The sequence below is a fragment of the Molossus molossus genome, unplaced genomic scaffold (genome assembly GCF_014108415.1).
Source record: "Molossus molossus isolate mMolMol1 unplaced genomic scaffold, mMolMol1.p scaffold_m16_p_7, whole genome shotgun sequence".
NCBI classification, from domain to species: domain Eukaryota; kingdom Metazoa; phylum Chordata; class Mammalia; order Chiroptera; family Molossidae; genus Molossus; species Molossus molossus.
In genome coordinates, this window is record NW_023425401.1 from 95,013,802 (window position 1) to 95,032,263 (window position 18,462).

At 57.7% G+C, this 18,462-nt stretch overlaps 1 protein-coding gene across 1 annotated transcript in view; it reads right to left on the minus strand.

The window, feature by feature from the left end:
* Positions 1 to 18,462, minus strand: part of PLXNA4 (plexin A4) — a 405,427-nt gene that overhangs the window by 46,184 nt on the left and 340,781 nt on the right. Inside the window, exons 14-20 of the mRNA XM_036247334.1 lie at positions 15,716 to 15,833; positions 9,994 to 10,130; positions 8,671 to 8,865; positions 4,865 to 4,958; positions 4,148 to 4,387; positions 3,369 to 3,515; positions 2,488 to 2,722 (exon numbers count right to left, since the gene is read on the minus strand). Of these exons, the coding sequence (XP_036103227.1) occupies positions 2,488 to 2,722; positions 3,369 to 3,515; positions 4,148 to 4,387; positions 4,865 to 4,958; positions 8,671 to 8,865; positions 9,994 to 10,130; positions 15,716 to 15,833 (1,166 nt within the window). The remainder of the gene's footprint in view (positions 1 to 2,487; positions 2,723 to 3,368; positions 3,516 to 4,147; positions 4,388 to 4,864; positions 4,959 to 8,670; positions 8,866 to 9,993; positions 10,131 to 15,715; positions 15,834 to 18,462) is intronic.

Genomic DNA, 18,462 nt, shown 5'->3' on the forward strand with positions numbered 1-18,462 from the left:
GTGCTGCTGCGGAGCACAGGGGCGCCTCCCGCCTGGAGGTGAAGGGCCTTGGTTTGCGAATGTGCATGGGGTGGGCGACCGCAGGGACTGGCGGGTAGGAGAGGAAAGGGGAGGTTCCAGTGATGAAGAGCCTAGTTCCGATTCTGTGTTTAGAGTGGGTTTCCCTTCCAGAGTAAGAACAATTTCTTCTGAAGTCCCGGTTCTGGGCCACGCAGGTCGCTGGAGCCATCAAACCACCCACTGGGCGCAGATGGAGGCTCTGCCACACTAATCTAGTCCTTCTGTATAAATACGCGGCCCGGTCTTTGTGCTTCCTTCCGCAGTGGATGTACTCAGTGGTGAATTATGAGCTGTGTGGGGGCACCGCTATCTGTGGAGGCAGCTCAGATCTCCAGATAGGGGCGCTGCGAGGCCCCCCTTTCCCGGGGAAAGGCCAGCACACGGGCTGAGGTTGTTACACAGCTGCCACCACACCCGTCCTAGGCACTGCCCACCTCTCGGGCTGCCCTCCACCGCTGGAGGGAGTCAGAGGTAACGTGCCCGGCCTTCCCTGCTCTGCCTTTCTCCTTGGCACGTGCGCGCGCGCACACACGCGCACACATACGTACACGCGCACACACACACCCAGAATTGATTAACACATGGTGACGAAGAACAGCCAGTGGACGTTAACTGAACAATATTTCTTTCTATTTATACAAACATAAGAATAGGGGAAAAATACTTTATGGACTCAAGAGACTCAGAAGCCCTGTGTGGCTCTGGAAAACCCTTGAAAAACACACCCCGTGTCCTGTGGGCCCTGGTGATCCCAGGAATACACACGGCCCCCCGGCCCAGCGAGCCTGAGGCCTGGGGTCTGAGGATGCTCATGCTGTGGTGGGACAGAGCAGCAGGGATGCCACTGGGACCACGAAGGGGCTCCTCTGCTGCTCTCTCCCTGCACCGGCCCCTCTGCGCTGCTCACACGGACACGGGGGTAAGTGACTCTGAAGCTGAGCCACCCCGATGATCCCAGAAAGACATGCAGCAGAGCGTGTGCACTCGTGTGTGCGAAAGCAGAGTGCAAGCACTGTCACCAAAAGCCCTGACGCCCGGTGAACACTCATGTATGTCCTGAGTGAGGAACACGAGTGTCTGTTTGTGGGACCACAGGGGATGCGTGCATGAGCCTGAATGTGTGTGCGTGAGTGCATGGGTGTGCGTGCGTGAGGGACTAAGTGTGTGCGTCAGTGGGTGAGTGTGTGTGTGTTACACCAGCAGGTCAGGCCTGTGACGGGCCCCGGCCAGGCCTCTTCTGCGTCTGTGTGTTGGTGACGTCCTGGGTCCCTGTCAGGTGTTTGGGAGTCACCTTCCTGGACCCACACTGCCCTGCAAACGCTCAGGAGCCAGCGCTGGGCGCCCTGGCGAGCACCTTCAGGCCAGTCCCACAGGCTGCCCACGCGTGGCTCTCCCGGAGCCTCCACGGATCGCGGCTGGCCTCCCCGTCTGACTGCTCACTCCTCCTCCAGAACATTCCGAGAGAAGCCGGCTCCACTCCCCTCGCCCTCCCCGCCCGAGCTCAGCTGGCTTGTTATCAGTCTGCAGCTTCCCTTCAAGTCACCGAGCGCCGCCAACATTCAAAGGCTCACGCCTGCCACACATAAAAGAGATTCTAATCACTACTCCTAATTAGAGGAAAGAGTACATTGCGGAGAAAAAAATTAAGCAGCGTAAATATAATAAAAGGCAGTAATTAACAGTCCCACAAGGCGGATGCTGCGTTGACAGCTCGAGGATGCGGAGAGGGGATGGAGTGGACCCACCTACCGCCAGAGAGCCCCAGGTAAAGGCCGGGTTCACTCCACGCAGAAACCCACTGCAGGGAGTAGCCCCGCCCGCCCAGGGGACGCACGGAATGATACCCTGGGGGAGACACGAGTCTGACTCCTTAATGTCCTTCTTGGATTTAGTGCGGCTGAGTTCACTTCACAGTGCGCTGGTAATTTTTTAAAATACAAGCTGTGAAACACTCTTCCTTCCAAATCTCCGATCAGCCCCACAGGCTCACCTTCCTTCTAAGGAAGAGAGCTGAGATCACCTGACTGTGTCAGGTCGAGACACCCCGCGGTCTCTCCGACACGCGAGCATCGGACCCACGGGGCAGGATTCTGGGCTGGAAACGGCTCTAGTGGGATTGGAAATGATCCCAGTTTGACTTGGGGAAAGAGGACAGAGGACACCTTGAGGAAGAGGGACAGGAAGCTTTAGCCTCATCTGGCCTTGCCCCCGGGTGGGGCTGGATAGGATATGGGATAGTCTGGGCACAGGCTCATCGACCAGAGCTCGAGTTCTGCAGGTGGATGCTCAGTGCCAGCACTGCCCACTGCTGCCCAGCCACTGCTGTGTGAGACACGTGCACACACACGCACACATATGCACACACGTGCGCGCACACACACGTGCACGCACGCACACACGCACCGCAGCCCGGCCACCGCTCAGTACCTTCCTTGCACTCCAGGGCCACGCGGGACTCCAGGTTGTCCATCTGCATCTGCAGCCGCTTCAGCGTGAGGTCGCTCTCGCGGGACTTGCGCTTGTAGGCGATGAGCACGGCCACGATGAAGATGATCAGGAGGCCGCCTGCCACGGCGATGCTGACGATGGCGGGCAGGCTGAGCGGGCTGTCGGAGGCGATGTGCACCATCCCCGGGGAGAACTCCATGCCGCCGACGCGGGCCTGGGGACACAGTGGGCGAGAAGGAGCTGGTGTGGGGACCGAGCATCCTAGGGAACAGCCCCAAGTCACCGAAGAACTGGTGACCGGGATGGGACAAGGGAAATGCCTCCAGGGAGCAGAGTCATCTTTGGTTGCAAGAGCAGATGAGAGGGCAGTCGGGGCTGAGGGAGGGGGTCTGGATGGCTCAGCACAGGCCGCGCCCACAGCGGGAAAGATCACATGCTCTCATTCAGGGGACTACAGGGTCTCCCCCATAAGGGCCCAGCACACAACCGGGGCCTAAACGTGTGACATGGTGACGTCATGACTAGCTCCCGCCACTCATCCCATTGTAAGGACAGACGACCGCGGCCCAGACGTGGCATCAGGGACCTCCCCAGGCCCGTCGTGTCCTTTCCTGGAGAGCCTCTTGCTCATGAGGAGCAGCATCGTTTGGCTCCGCATGGCCTCAGGGGGGTCCCAGCCAGTATGGAGGGAATGCAGGACCGAGAAAAGACGTGGGCAGGAAGCCAGGGAGGGAGCCAGGGGGGTAGGGTAGTTGGAGGGAAGTGGCAGCAGGCCAGGGTCCCCTCCCGGAAGCCCCGATGGCCCTGTCACACCCCGGTGTCCCCCGACCACCCAGGACAGACAGCGCCCCCAGCCTCACCATCACTTTGTGCCTGCCGATGAGGTTGGGCGACTCGCAGAGCAGCTGCACATCGGACACCGTCACGGCACACGGCTTCTCCCCAACCAGCACGGTGTAATTCAGCTTCACGTTGCCCCCGGCCACCGGTGGGATCAGGTTCTTGCCCTGGGTGGACAGGAAAGCCCAGTTCCCACCCGAGGGTCGGCCGCAGCTGCCAGCCGGCTGCCACGTCCTCCCACCAGGTGTTGCCAACCTATAGGTAGCTGGCGGAGAGCCCACCTTCCCTAGTAAGTCCACCCAAACCATGGTGCACACACCGCCACCCCTTCCTCAGTGGGAAACCAATCATCAGGACACTTTCCAGCTGATCCCAATGCAGCCTCAGCACCCTCGTCAACACGGAGCTGTCGCCAATCATCACCAGTTCATCCAAATTTCAAAGTTAAAACGAAAACTCGCTATCCACGCCGCAAGGAAACCCTTCATGGCGTTTTCAAAGAACTACACAGGGAGAGCAGGATGAACCTTTGACCCCAGGTCCTAGATGCAGGTGCCACGCATGGCTTGGCAGTCAGAGGGCCAGGTGAGTCTCCAGGCCTCCAGGCCTGTGATGTGCGTCCCAGCACAGACTCAGAGAGTTCACACACTCTGGGCTATAACCCAGTCTCTGCCGGGGACTCCAGTGGCGGAATCTGGCAGGAGCCAGAGGGTTCTGGCCTCTTTCTGTGACTTGAAAAACGCCTCCTCCACGCAGCGGCCTCCTTTCTTCCCCCTCCCAGCCAACAGCCTCAGTTTACCTTTAGGATGATGGGGGTGCCAGGCTTGAGCTCCAGGATCCCCGAGGGACCGAAGGCCTCAAACACGGGATTGGGGTAGTAGGTGAAATTGGTCTTGTTGAGGATCAGCAGGGACTGGACGTTGTCCAGGATGAAGCCGAACTCCTCGGGCCTCTCGGTCAGGTCGGACTGGTGGTCGGGCCCCAGCGCGAGGGCCGGAGCCTGGCAGGTCATCTCCGTCGAGTTCAGAACCTCGCAGAGCTGTAGGAGACAGACAGCGACGATGAAGCAGCACACACGCGGCCCGCCGCGCCCGCCGGTCAGCGGCGACGCTGTCACGAGGCATGGCGTTGACATGGGACAGTCATGCGTGTCGGAACTGCTCTGCGGCCAGGACCACCCAGCCGGGCACTCCAGGAACAGGCTCTGCAGCTGGCACTGAGCCCCGCTCTGCACGTGGTGGGAACGGCAGTACTAGGGTGCCTCTAAGCTAAGGAGCGGAACTGGGGGTCCGAAGCATGGAGGAAAATGCATATAAAATCCATACACACCCAAAGCAACCGGCCTTTCATGGCTGTATCACAGGCTGTGAAATGCCCTCATTCTGCTCAGGGGGTTCACACAAAATGGGTCATCAGCACCTGGGGGGTCTTTCTGACACGTGGGGAGCCCCGCACCCCTCGGGGAAGTGGCGTGCTGAGTGGGCAGCCCTCGTGACCCCTGCAGCCCTGGACTCACATTGATGTGCTCCTTCCCTCCGTGCTTGGCACGAATCTGGGGGTTCTGGATGAGGTTCAGGTTGGTCCCCCACACGGCGATGGGTGTGTTTCCACTGCCCGGGAAGAAAGAGGGAGGCGCGTAAGCAGGGGGTGGGCGGAGACCGGCTCTCCACCGCGACGAGGATCGGTCAGGCTCAGTCCACATCGAGGACAGCCACAGCCAGTAGGCTTGACAATGTTCACGGGGTGGCGACGACAAGCTGACTGCATAATAATGGGGAGTTCTCAGCAGCCAAGACAAGGACAGTGATGGCCAGATGTCCGTGGCCATCCTGGGCGGAGCTCCTCTGGAGCATGGACACCCTGTGGAGGCGGGTCTGCAGCTCGGCCCTCGCGGCGCCCCCAGGCCTCTGGACTCCAGCCAGCTGCTACTCTGCAGCCCCCTGAGGTCTCTTCCTCCAGCCCTCACCAGTTTTAGGAAAAATTCTCACTGCCCTTGGCCTAATGGACCGGACTGTCCGCCACCAGACCCTCGAGGGTCTGAGCACAGCCTCCCCCAGGCAACCACACCACAAATTCCCACTATAGAGGCTTCCGTCGCTTAGGCCGCAAGGCAGGGCCCCGACACTCAGGAACCTCCTCCATGAGGGCAAAGGTGCAATGTTCCCGGACAAAGGGCTCCTGCAACCTGGGGTGTTGGTCACAGAACTGGTGATGGGTGACGGATCAGGAGGTTCATCTTCGCGTAGCTTTTCAAAGGCAGCCTGGATGCCGTTGCCCTACTTGGGTGGCTGAGAAGCTGCCATGGGATGGGGGTTATCTTTCCTGGGGACCACTCCTAGGAAAGGGAGGAATCACCTTTTCCACAACCAAGGAGCATCGTCGAGAAGAATCCTACTACCTACAACAATTGAGTAGTTATGAGCTTGGTGGGTAAAGAATCCTGGACACCCACATTCATGTCCACCCCTCTGCCCACCTGCCCGCCTTTACTCTCCCAGTGACATCCGCCTTTCTCTCGCCCCTCACACACCCTCGCACACTCGCACGCGTGCACGCAGCAGGGCTCCCGTGAAACTAGAGGCTCTTCCTCCACGGCAGTGTGCAAGAGTGAGCTTCTGGCCCTGGGTTCACAGCGGCGCTATTCACAATCGCTCAGATCTGGAAACAGCCCAAGTCCCATCAGTAGAGGAGTGGATACAAAAGCTGTGGTACATGTACACAATGGAGTACTATGCAACTGTCAGAAAGAAAGCTCTCTTACCCTTTGAGATGACACGGAGGGACCTGGAGAGTATTATGCTGAGTGAAATAAGCCAGTCAGAGAAAGACAAGTACCACATGATCTCACTTATTTGTGGAATATAACGAACAGAACAAGCTGGTGAACAAAATGGATTCAGAGACTGGAAGCAGGGAACAGACTGATAAACCTCGGAGAGAAGGGAGGTGGTGGGGAGGGAAGAGATAAACCAGAGAAGTGATATGTCTCTATGCACAACCAATGGACACAGACAGCAGTTGGTGAAGATGGGGTGGTGGGGGTGCAGGAGAGAAGGGAGGAGGATGTCAGTGGGGGGAAAAAGGAGAGACATCTGTGATACTTTCAACAATAAAGACAGATGTTTTAAAAAAAGATGAGGTCGGATACCCAGCCACCTGATCTCAGTCCATTCCAGATGCATCTAGCCAATGCCCGCCGCGGTCCCTCAGTGACCAGGCTGCTGTGAGCGGTGAGACCCACCAGCCCTGCAGGGCCCCACCCAGCGCGGGCGTTAACTGCAGAAACCCTGGCACCCGGGGCAGACTCAGAACCTGTCTCCACCCTCCCTCTGGACGTCGGCATGACTCGGGGGCAGCTGCTGAGTGCCAGGAAGGACGGCACCTGTTTCTGTGATGGTGACAGGAGGAAGGACGGATTAGACCGCGCTGTGAATTCCTCCGGGTGGCATAGTCGGGGTTAGGCACAGGGCAGAGCCAGCGTCCTGGACTCACCAGGCCTGGGGGGAAATCCTGGAACCGCTTTCTATAGGCGGTTTCCCCTTTCTGTGCCTTCTAGGCATCATCTGCTGAAGTTCACGGCTGAAGCTCACAGGGTGTGGGCCTTAGAGAGTGAACAGCTGAGGACAACCAAACCTCCCACCGGGGAAGCTGCCTGTCCTCGGAGTAAGGCGGGGGGCGGGGGGGGGGGGGGGGCAGACTCTTTCCGTACGGGCCAGAGAACAAATACTTCAGGCCGTGTGGTCTGCCACAGTCACTCAGCTCTGCCGCTGTCGTGAGAAAGCAGCTATAGACAAAACGTATACACATGAGCATGGCTGTGTTCCAATAAAACTTTATTTGCAAAAGCAGGTGGCAGCCAGATTTGGCTCCCAGGCTGGAGTTTGCGGACTCCTGGTTTGAAGGATTGTTCTCTGGACTGACCTGGTCCCTGACTCCTGCCTCAGCGTGTGGAGACCACATCTTCAAGCCTCTGCTCCACCAGCCCCCTGAGTCCAAGCAGACGGTGGGAGGGCAGAGGGCCTGGCACAGGGAGGGACGGGGAGCTGGCCAGGCACGACACTGTGCATCTGCACCTCCCTTGTCTTTTGTTTTTTCCTCACCGGAGGCTATTTTTCTATTTATCATTAGATAGAGTGGAAGGGAGGGAGAGAGAGAGAGACAGAGAGAAACATCCATGTGATAGAGCCACATCAGCTGGCTGCCTCCTGTGCGACCCCACCAGGGCCGGGAACGAACTGCAACTGAGGTACGTGCCCTTGACTGGAATCGAACCTGCGACCTCCTGGTCCACGGGCCGATGCTCTAACTGCTAAGCCAATCCGGCCAGGGCTTGCACCTCCCTTAATTCTCTCGGCCACCCTCTGACCCTCTGAGGGCGGTTAGGTGACCTTTAAGGTCACTTGGCTGGTGAGCAGTGGAGCTGGGCTGAGCTCAGCCTTCGGATCCCAAGCCCTGTGCCAGTCCCCAGGTGGCCCGACGCAGTGCTTTCCCCAGGATCCCAGGGGCCTTGCGGTCAGGGCGCCCTCTGCAGGGCCTGGAGGAGCAGACTCCTGCTGCCTGCCTGCAGCTCCTTCCCTGAGGCCAGAACCCCCACTCCAGGTGCCACCAAGCCGGCCCTGAAAGGGTTCCCAGGGGTCCTGGAGTCTCCAAAGCCCCAGTTGAATCACTCAGAAGGTGGAGACCTGGAAGATTATGCAATTGACCCAAGTCAGCTTGTGCACGGCCGAGCGAGAGACCGAGGGTCTCTGGACAGCATCCTGGCTCCCCCTCTAAGAAGCGTTCTGTGCACTCCTGGGGCGCAATGGGGAGTTTGCAGCAGAGGGAGGGACACGCACACAGCGACTCGAGGTCCTGAGCGCTAAGACCAAGGGCAGCAGGGGCCGGGAGCGCAGAGGATGGACCTCCTAACTGGACCGTGGAGGTCAGCATGCGCTTTCCTTCCACAGCAGGCCGAGGGGGAGCTGGGTCTGCCCTTACTCGTCCTGCGTTCCTCGGCAGGACTTGACCTGTGGTCCATATTTGCCAGAAGGGAGGCTGAGGGGAGTTGGACTGACCCTCCCTCTGCACGGTTACTGTTAGACAGGACCGCGCCTCCGCGTGCACTGCCAATCCTCAAATCAGAGGCCCTGAGTTCATGTTGGTCAGAGCTTGGTCTCCAGGCGGCGCCCTGCTCAGAGGTGCTCTCGGCGGAAGGAGGGAGCCACAGCAGGCTACGCTCCTCTGATGGGGCGGGTGCTGTGCTCCAGTCCCCGAAGCAGGCCCCCAGAACTCCCCTTGGCTTTTGAGAGTGGAGAGAGGACAGGGAGGCTGGGCAGTGCCTACCTCATGATGCTCCACTCCGGCTCAATCCGCACAATGGTGGGGTCCTCCTTGTACTCGAAGAACAGGTCCCGGTGGATCTTGGCCCTGTCCACCTGCACCATCACCTTCATCTTCAGCTCCGCAGCCTCAGCCGCAGCCGCAGCCGCAGCCGCAGCCCAGGACGTGGTATTGCAGACTATGTAGGAGGAGGAGCGCCTGGAGGGAGGGGAGGCATGCCGCTGGGCTCCCGTGGGCAGGGAGGGGGGTGGTCCTGGGTCGGGGCCCTCCCCTCCACGCCCGTTTGTCGGGCTCCTCAGGGGAACGCTGAGCGCTGCCTCAGATAGAAAGCCCTGGAAATTGCTGGCCGAGGGCTTGCCTGAGCCTTCTTCCTGACCAGGCCTCCTCCTCGGCCCCTCTGCAGCCGGCCTAGCCCCACTCCTACAGAGAAACCTGCTCAGTCCGTTCAGCAAGAACCCCCCACCCTTGATATCTGAGCACCCTGAGGCCGTCAGCGAGAATCCTGAGTTGGTTTAGTACGGCTCCCCCTACCTTAATATTTCCTCCTAGTGATGGTCCACCCCTCACCCTGCTTGCTGGGCGTGAATCCCCAGCTGTCTTTGCCATGTTTGGAGCTGAGTCTCTCTCTCCTCTGTCGGACAGTTTGACGCCTTCTGCCACAGTCCTGAATAAACTCGCCTCACCAGGTTAACAAGCGTCACAACAGCTTTTCTGTAACATGACTCATGCAAGGCCTGGCTTGGTCCGACTTCAAGTCCCCCTCCTGGGAACCTCTCTCCGCAGAACCTCTGTCCTGCGGGACCGGCCCGGCCACGGCTCCAGGACACCTTCACGAGCCGGCCGCCTCCCTGTCCCCAGGCTCCTGGCTCATGAGAGGCAGCTCTCCCGGGGCTGGCTGGTGGAACCAGGGGAGAAAGTCGCTGCCTTGGGAGAGCCCGTCGTAGGTAGCCGGGCGGCTGCCCCACCAGCCCTCAGCGGCCCGCTTGCTCTGCAGCAGCCAGTGCGATGCCAACCCGAGGGAAGGGCTCTGACGCCAATCTCTGTCCTGTGGGACCCTCGGGTTCTGCACAGTGGGTGGTCCGGGGACCAAGGCGAAACGGTGGGCAGCAGCACCAGGAGCCCACCCAGGGGAGGGGGTGCCTGGCAGGGCTCCAGACTGAGCCCAGACATCCACAGCCAGGCATACCCAGAAGGCCCTGTCCCAAAGAGATCGGCCACTTTCCGGGGAGGAGGACGCGCTCCCAGAGGTTGGCCTGAGGAAGTCTACTGCCTGGGCAGCCCCCCCCAACTCTGGGCTGTGCACCCCCAAACCTGCCCTGCGGTTACCTGTGGAAGAGGCAGGGCTTCTTCCCAAACATCACCAGCACATTGCTGCCCGCGTTCAGGTTCGTGCCCGTGATGGTCACCTGGGTGCCTCCGGACATGGGCCCCTGGCTGGGCCTCAGGTCTGAGAGAGTCAGCGTCTGCGAGGGAAGGGGCTGGCTTGAGACGGGCCAGGACAGGCGGGGGAGGCCTCTGTGCGGCCCGAGGCAGCGCCCACACCCTGCCGCCTCCTGAAATCCTTACTAACGGTGGCCTCCCAGAGAGCGGGCGGTTTGCATAGGCTGCGTGGATAGGCCACGTTCTGGCCCCTGGAGCTTGCATCTCTATATTAATAATAGTTGTGACACCAATAACAGCTGCTATGGACTGATTTTTAAGCGGCAGGCTTTATAGCTTCAAACACATACATAATTTAATATATATGTATATATTAATGTATATACATTATGTAATAAATAATGTGTATGCATATATAAAACATTTATCTGTCCAATCAATACCACAAGGTAGGTATTATACCCATCGTGCAGAGGAGATTCAGAGAGGTCGGGTACAGTTTCCAAGGTCACATAGCTGAAACGTGGCACAGCTGAGACCTGATCCCAGAGCCCCAGTTTGCTTTCGGAAGGTGGTCTGGCCCTTCTGCAGACCTCTGGCGCCCTGAAGCGCCCAGGGCCAGAGTGAGGGCCCCAGGGAGGCCAGGCGGTGGGGGCTAAGGGACTGGACAGCGGATCGAGTGGAGCAGACTTGGCAGTGGGAGGGGGTGCCTGAAGATTTGGAGTTGCAGTGTGTTCTTTCATTAGCATTTTAATGGAAAAAACTTTCTCAGTCCCAGGTGAGAAGCCTGTATCTGCATTTAAATGAAGATTTCATCCCCCCCTCCCTGCCCCCTCAGAATTCTGTACGGAAGCTGAGCCCACCCAGGTCCTCAGAGCTGGCCGGCAGCCCCACCGAGAGGTCTGGATCGATACCACCAGAGAAGAGAGGCTGCAGCCTGCACTGGGCTCCCGAGTGAAGGCTCAGGGCACGTGCGCAGGGAGGGACGCTCACTGACCGCTGCCGTCTGCGCTCGGCCACCGGTCCCGCAGATCCCAGCCTGGCACCCCCGTGGCACCCACCACGCAGAGGAGTGCGCCCTTCTGCCTCTGTCACTGGCTCAACCACAGACCTGGACAGGGGCCGGGGGAGGTGCGGAGGAGTCTTTTCTCTGCTCTGCCTAGCCCAGGCTGTTGGACTGGGGGCAAGTCACTTACCCTCTTGATCACAAAATCAGGGAGCTGGGTCCCAAAGTGGTTATCTCGAAGGCGCCTGGTGGGTTTTTGGCTCTGTGAGCCGGTGTCACCTCTCACACAAGGTTTCTTTGCCCCCACTGTTTGTAACGGGAGGGCTCTCAGACCTGGGTCCTGCTGACCGTCCCAGGGAGGGGGGGAAGGGTGGCTGTGTGTGCGTGCATGTGCATGTGTGTGTGCATGTGTGCGTGCGTGTGTGTGCATGTGCTGTGTGTGCATGTGTGTGCGTGTGTGCGTGTGTGTGTGTATGCATGTGCGTGTGTGTGCATGTGCGTGTGTGTGCGCGCGCGTGTGTGTGCATGTGCGTGTGTGTGCATGTGCGTGTGTGTGTGTGTGCGTGTGCACACCCAGGGGCTGCAAGGGAGAGTTAGACCCTTGGAGGATGAACAGAGAACAGGCTCCCTGGCAGCCTGTGGGAGGGAACTTGGAAGGGGTAGAGTCAGTGACCCCTGCTGGCTCTGTGGGGTTGCTGGGGTGGGGATGCCATGGAGATGTGTTTTGCAGTTGTGAGAAGCATTCATTATTCCAGACATGCTCATGAACACTTCGCTGTGGGGTGCACGGGAAATCAAGCCTGTCCTCACTTGCCACCTCTTCCCTTGCTCCCTGGGTGGAGGTCGAGGGGAGGGACAGCCCTCTTTCCAGGGACACCTCCGGGGACCCAGCTTGTGACAAGACCGACCGGCATGCATCACGGAGTCTGGCCTGGTTTGTGGAGGGAGACCAAGCCTGACCCCTAACCTCGGCCCCGGGCAGGGGCTCCCCAGCTGAATCAGACTCCGGAGGAGCTAGGGGCTTTCCGTGGGCCCAGACTGTTCTCCCTCCGTGCCGCCTGGGAGGCAGTGCGGGCTCCGAGGTGCTCGGGAGCCTGACAGGGGGCCATCCTGTGTCTCCCCAACTTCCTGGTGAGAGTCATGGGGACCTCTGCCTCTCATTCCCACTCTGAACCCCTAGGAGCTCTGTGGGGGGCCCTGAAGGACTGGGCCCTTAAATACAAGCTGGGGTCTAGGGAGGAGACTGGGGTCCCTACCACCATTTCTCCTCCGTGAAAGTTTTCCCAAGTAAATAGGGAGCACTAGGGCAGCTCCTCAGAGATGCCCTCCAATAGAAAAGTGACACAAATGTCGGGGTGCCAGGGATCCACCGGACCAATGCTTTTACCTTGTGGCAACAACCCTCCTTTACCCCGACCTGCCTTGTGCCCACCTCTCCCGGTCCCATCACCCCCTTCTCTCTCCCGCCTCTGGCGCGTTTCTCTGCCGCCCCTCATCCCAGGAACAGCTTCCACTCGTTAGGACCCACAGAACACTGGAGTCTGCCCTGCGCAGACCCTGCCTTCCCGCCGGCTCCACAGAGCCGCGCCCTGACCCCTGCCCCGACCACGTCCTGCTCTGGGCAGACACCACCTGCAGGCAAGACTGACAGCCCCTGAGCGCGGCAGGTGTATCTGCCCCGGGAGGCTGCAGGCACACGCCAGCGGCCCCGTCAGCAGGGCTCCTGGGCCGGCGGTCCTCAGCCCGGGCTGCAGTGAAAACCTGTGCCCGCTGCAGGGTGTGATTAACCTGGGTCCAGAGCCCCAACGCCCCTCCAAGGTGCAGAGAGGTCTAGAACTGCCCAAGCGCCAGGGGCTGGTGAAGAATCAGTAGCCAGGGTTTCATCTGCAGAGGGGCTGGTCTGACAGAGCAGCAGGGCCCCCCCGCGCACTGAGCGCCCTGCAGGCGGACGCCACGGGTCCGGTGAGCAGGCCGGTGGCCCGGGAGACAGATGAGGAGGGGTCGGGGCAGCTCTGGGAAGACCGGGAGGGCATGGCTCAGAGCGGTGCGGGACGGAGGCCGAGAAGGGAAGGGGTCGGTGGACAGAGCCCGGAGCAGTGGGGGAGGACGGGCAGGGCAGCCAGACCAAGGGCCTCGGGAGACCGCTAGAGGCCGTGGGCACCCTGCACCCTTCATGAGGCTGGCTGGCTGTTGAGATGGCATTGAGCCCTGGTGGATGGCTTACGACGGGCTCAAACCAGAGGCGGGTATTGAAGGAGGCCACTGGGGTGGCAAACAGACGGGAAAAGTCAGATCCAGGCCATGGCGATGGAGGGGAACGAGAGGAGGCTGGGTCACAGTCCAGCACGTGGACCTGCACCACAGGTGACTGAGACATGGGCAGGTGAGGGGGACCCCTGTGTGGGAGCTGACAGCCTGGCTGGGCATGGACGGTGCTGGCAGGACATTCAGGGGCTAGTGGCTCTGAGCTAGTCCTGGAGGGGAGGCGAGGGGCCTGGCTGGAGACACGCAGGGACAGCCCAGGCCCAAGGAAATAGCAGCTTCCTGAGGTCATGGCTGTTCCTTTGTCATGGCCAGGGGACCCCAGGCAGCCACGTGGCCACGGGGCCCAGTGCTGTGGCCTCCCCTGCACCCAGCTGCCAGGGCACTTTGGAGCCAGACCTCGTGCCCAGCGGCAGGATGCCAGGCCGCCCTCCCGAACACCTGGGAGTATTATCTCTGTCCCTCGCCCCTCCCTCCCTCTCTCCCCACCTCTCTCCCTCTCTCCCTCTCTCCCTCCCTCTCTCCCTCCCTCTCTCCCTCTCTCTCCCTCTTCCTCTCTCTCCCTCTTCCTCTCTCCCTCTCTCTCTCTGTCTCTCACACTCTATCTATCTCAACTCTGCCTGCTTAACAATGTATGTATGTTACAAATACATATATAAAATATGCCATATACGTGTGCACTTTCTATATAAGCATATATACATTGATCACTCATTGTCTCAAGGTGTATTGGGTTTAACTTAAAAATCCCTTCAAATCCTTTCAGAAGAAGGTGGAGGTACAAACCCTAAACAGATAGGTGAAACTGCACACCCATGAGATCCATTACATGTGTGCCCTTCTCTGTGAGTCTCCATGTGTTTGGTGACAGCCAGCTGCTCCTTAGAGTAGAGTGTAGGGGGGGTGCCGGCAGCAGGGCCCCAGCAGGAGGGGCATCTGTGCAGGGTCCTCGGTCCCCACCTCCACGACTGCATGCACATCCTCTGTCTCACCTCACCTTCTAGACCAGTGGTGCTCAACCTTCCTAATGCCGCGACCCTTTAATACAGTTCCTCATGTGTGGTGACCCCCAACCATAAAATTATTTTCGTTGCTACTTCATAACTGTAATTTTGCTACTGTTATGTCTTAGGCGACCCACAGGTTGAGAACCGCTGTTCTAGATTGTGTCCTCCCAAGGAGGGGGTGTCGGCTCTGAGTCATCACTAAGACACCACAGGCCAGGGCCATCAAACTATCGTTATACAATCCAACCAATTAAGCAAGTATTTATCAAATAAATACCTTGTGAGAGGTATTGTGCAAGGTGATAAATGGCTGTCAGCTGAATGGAGAAAGAAGAGGAGGAAGGTAGATGAGAGAGAAGGAAGGGAGGGAGGGAGGGAGGGAAGGAGGGAAGGAGGGAGGGATGGAGGGAGGGAGGGAGGGAGGGAGATAAGGAGGGAGGGAGGGAGGGAGGAGAAAACTGGGCTCCCCATGACAGGGTTCAGGCCATTCAATGCTCAGAGGTAAAATCCATCACTGGGTCGCCAGCCTCCCGCAACAGCTGGGCACGGAGAGGAAATTATAGCAGCCCAGCCACTGACCCGAGAGGCGAAGGGGATGGAGCAACAGGTCGGAAACCACGCGGCCTGTGCGGCAGGGGATGTGCTCTGGTCTCCAGCATCCCTGCCGTCACAGAACCCTCACCCAGGAGGGCAGGAGCTGGCCAGGCAGCCTTGGCAGGGCTCGGAGGTCAGGCCGGAGGGAGGGAGGGTTGGGTGAAGCCCACAAAGAGCCATGGGATGGGGAGGAGGATGCGGGCGAAGGGAGTTGGGTGGGAGGGGGCAACAGTGTGGGTGGAGGAAGGCGGAGGGGGTACCAGCGAATGCAGGGAAATGAAGTGGGTTCAGGAGGTCATGGGCCAGGGATGGGCGCGTCGGGAAGTGGGATGCGTGAGGATGAAGGGTGGCAATGCTGGGGTGCCCGTGTGCAGGCAGGGCTGGCAATCAGAGAAGCCCTAGAGGAATTGATACTGGAAGTGGTAAATCTGTTCCACGTCATTTCCACAACCATGCCATGGGGCAGATGCTATCATCGTCACCCTGTTTTAGACAAGCAGACACTGAGGCACAGGAAGGTTACGCAACTTGCCCAGGTTCACTGGGTCAGTGCAGAGCCAGGGCTCGAGAGCCAGGAGTCCTGAGGCATGACCCAGTCTCACCGTCCATGCCACACGGGGCCCGGGGCCAACGCCACCTCCGGGAACTGCAGGCCGGGCGCAGCCTGGAGGGGACGCAGGTCCTCGGACGTCTAAGGCGTGTTCCCTCTGCCTGCCCTGGCCCCGGGTTTGCCCACGGAGCTCGGACGGGCCAGGAATCACGGGAATGCGGCCGTGGCCTGCGCGCGGCCGGGACTCACCGTGAAGTAGTAGAGCTGCGAGGACCGGGCCATGAACTCGGGCCGACACACGGCCACGCAGATGTCCACGAAGCCGGCGTGCTGGCTGGGCTTGGCCTCCCCCATCTCACACACGATCCTGCGGGAGGAGCGGCAGACCCGGGTCACAGGGGGCCGGGGACTCCCTCCGAGCCACCGCCCCGGGCGTCTCTGCAGTGGGATCTTGGGGATGGGCGGGGGAGGGGGAGTGGAAGACACCCCAAATTCCTCCACGAGCTCCCACGAAGGGCTCCCTGCTCCCAGCCCCAGCTGGGGCCTGGCAACCAGGAGACCAGGAGACATTCATATTGGGGGGGGGGGCAGGCATTTTTCCCTTTGGATATACATTTTTATTGTTTTTTTTTTTTTTTTTTTTAATCCTCATTCGAGGACATTTTTCCATTTTTTGTACAGACAGAGTGGGAGGGAGAGAGAGGAAGAGAGAGAGAGGGAAACATCGATGTGAAAGGGACACATCGAGTGGCTGCCACCCGCACGACCAACCAGGGCTGGGGACAAACTGCAACCGAGGTACATGCCCTTAGCGGGAACCGAACCCGGGTCTCTCCGGACCGCAGGTGGACGCTCTAACCGCTGAGCCAAACCGGCCAGGGCCATTTTTATTGTTTTAATGACAAAATGTGTTCATACCCCTTGAGAACGAGACAGTACAGAAGTGACAGTAAAATAGCAAGTGTCCCATTTTTGACTCCTAACCTCTCCCTCCCTTAAAAGTTTGGCGTATATAATCTCGCAGACTTTCTCCTAGATCTATACCAATGAGGAAACTGAGGCACAGAAACTAGGCAACTTGCCCAAACATATGTATATATATTTGCACATATACACACTCATATGCACACATATATGTACATATGTTTCTGTTTGATGTTAGGCACACATAAACAAATGTTTTATATATATACACACACAGCTATACACAAACATACATATATAAAGAAGCAGACACGACTGTAAAAATAAAAGTGAAACATAGCTGCCCACTGTCCTAACCCCTGTCTTTTGACTCAACAATACAGCAGGGCTCTCCTTGATGTCACTGAGTAGACACAGTGTCTACTGATGGAACAAATGACTGTTCCATCATTTGTTTCCTGGATTAAGTGAGGGTGCGCATATTTCCATGCGTGTGTGGTTTTTAATCTTACGTAGCCTTCCCTGTGACTTGTCCGAAGCCCAGTCTTTACTTTGCTAATGAAATGCCCTTTTGTGGGAGCCGCTGGATGCGGAGTGGTCACTGTCGCCTGTGACAAATAGCGCATTATTTTCTCCCCGCCGGTCGAGTGAGTTGTGTTCATGACGTCGTCGCCGCCCTGCGGCTTATAGGCGGCTGTGTGGTCCGGTGGCTTCTTCTTGTACTTTACGGCTTCTGGGTTCTGCGTCTCCCCTAGAAAGAGCTTCTAGGTGAGGGCCCAGCAAAACTATGTGCCCTTCTGTCCAGATAACAATTCATACGTGTTCAGTGTAAAAAAATAGGAAGTACATAGAAGCACTTGCCGTACATACACCCTGCCTCACCCAAAGAGTCACTGTCCACGTTTCCAATGTGGCTTTTCTTTCCTGAAATGAGTCAGAAACCCTGCCTGCTGCTGCGGAACCTGTGTTCTCACTTCGTACACCTCGAGTGTACTCCTGGTCACGATTCTTCCACAATATCAGATTTAATGGCTCTGCAGTTTACTGTCCTGCGCATATAAAAGAATTTACTGAGTCGATTAATTCCTGATTTTCCCACATACAAACTGCCTCTAACGTTTAACTGGTATAATTAAGGCTGAAATAAGCATTCATGAAAATAAATATTTGTGCATCCTGGTTATCAAGGGAAAGACCCAGACGTATTCTGGCTGAAGACTTGGAGCTCACGTTTCCGAATTCCTTCCAGAAAGTTCATCCTGACCCGCCCTCCTGACATGAATGTGTGCATGCCGTTCCTCATGGCCTCTCCTCTGCACTCGGTATTGACTTTCAAAGATTGATCCATGCTGTTTTAATTTGCATTTCATTGATGACTACAAATAAGCATTTTTATACGACGTCGGATGCTCTTTGCTCATTGTGTGATATTTGCCTTTTATTGGTAAAGCCTCTTTATATGTTCAGAAAAAGCACCTCTTTGCTGTAATAGGGTACAACCATATACCCAGTATATCACCCATATTTTTATTCTGCTTAGTGGTTTTTGATGCACAAGTTTTAAGTTTTATTACTCAAATCTTCTAATCTTTCCCTTGATGATTTTTCTTTGCAGTTACACTTAGAACACCTTTCTTGTCTCGAAATTAGATAAATTCTCACCTGGATTTTCTTCTAGTCCTATCACAGTTTCATTTTTTGCACTTAACTTTTTAATCTGTCAGGAAATCGTTGTGGAGTAGAAAGTGAAGCCAGGATCGGCTGTTGTGTTTTTTCCGGGGGTGAGCCGGCACTGCTTTCTGAAGGCTCTTTCCTTGCCCATTTGAATGGCCACTTTCTCTGTCTGGGTGTTCACCTGATTCCACGGATCTAACTGGCACCGTGATACTTCGATCACGTGGCATGATAATGTTTTAATGTCAGGTCCCAAGCAGGGCATTTCAGAGTTCCCTAAACCACAGTATCTCAGCAGCCGCTGGCTTTGGTTCTATCCCAGGAAGGGCTCAGAAAGTTGAAGGAGCCGCAGAATGAGCTTCAGATAAATAAATGCAGATGGACCAGGGAGGTGAGTC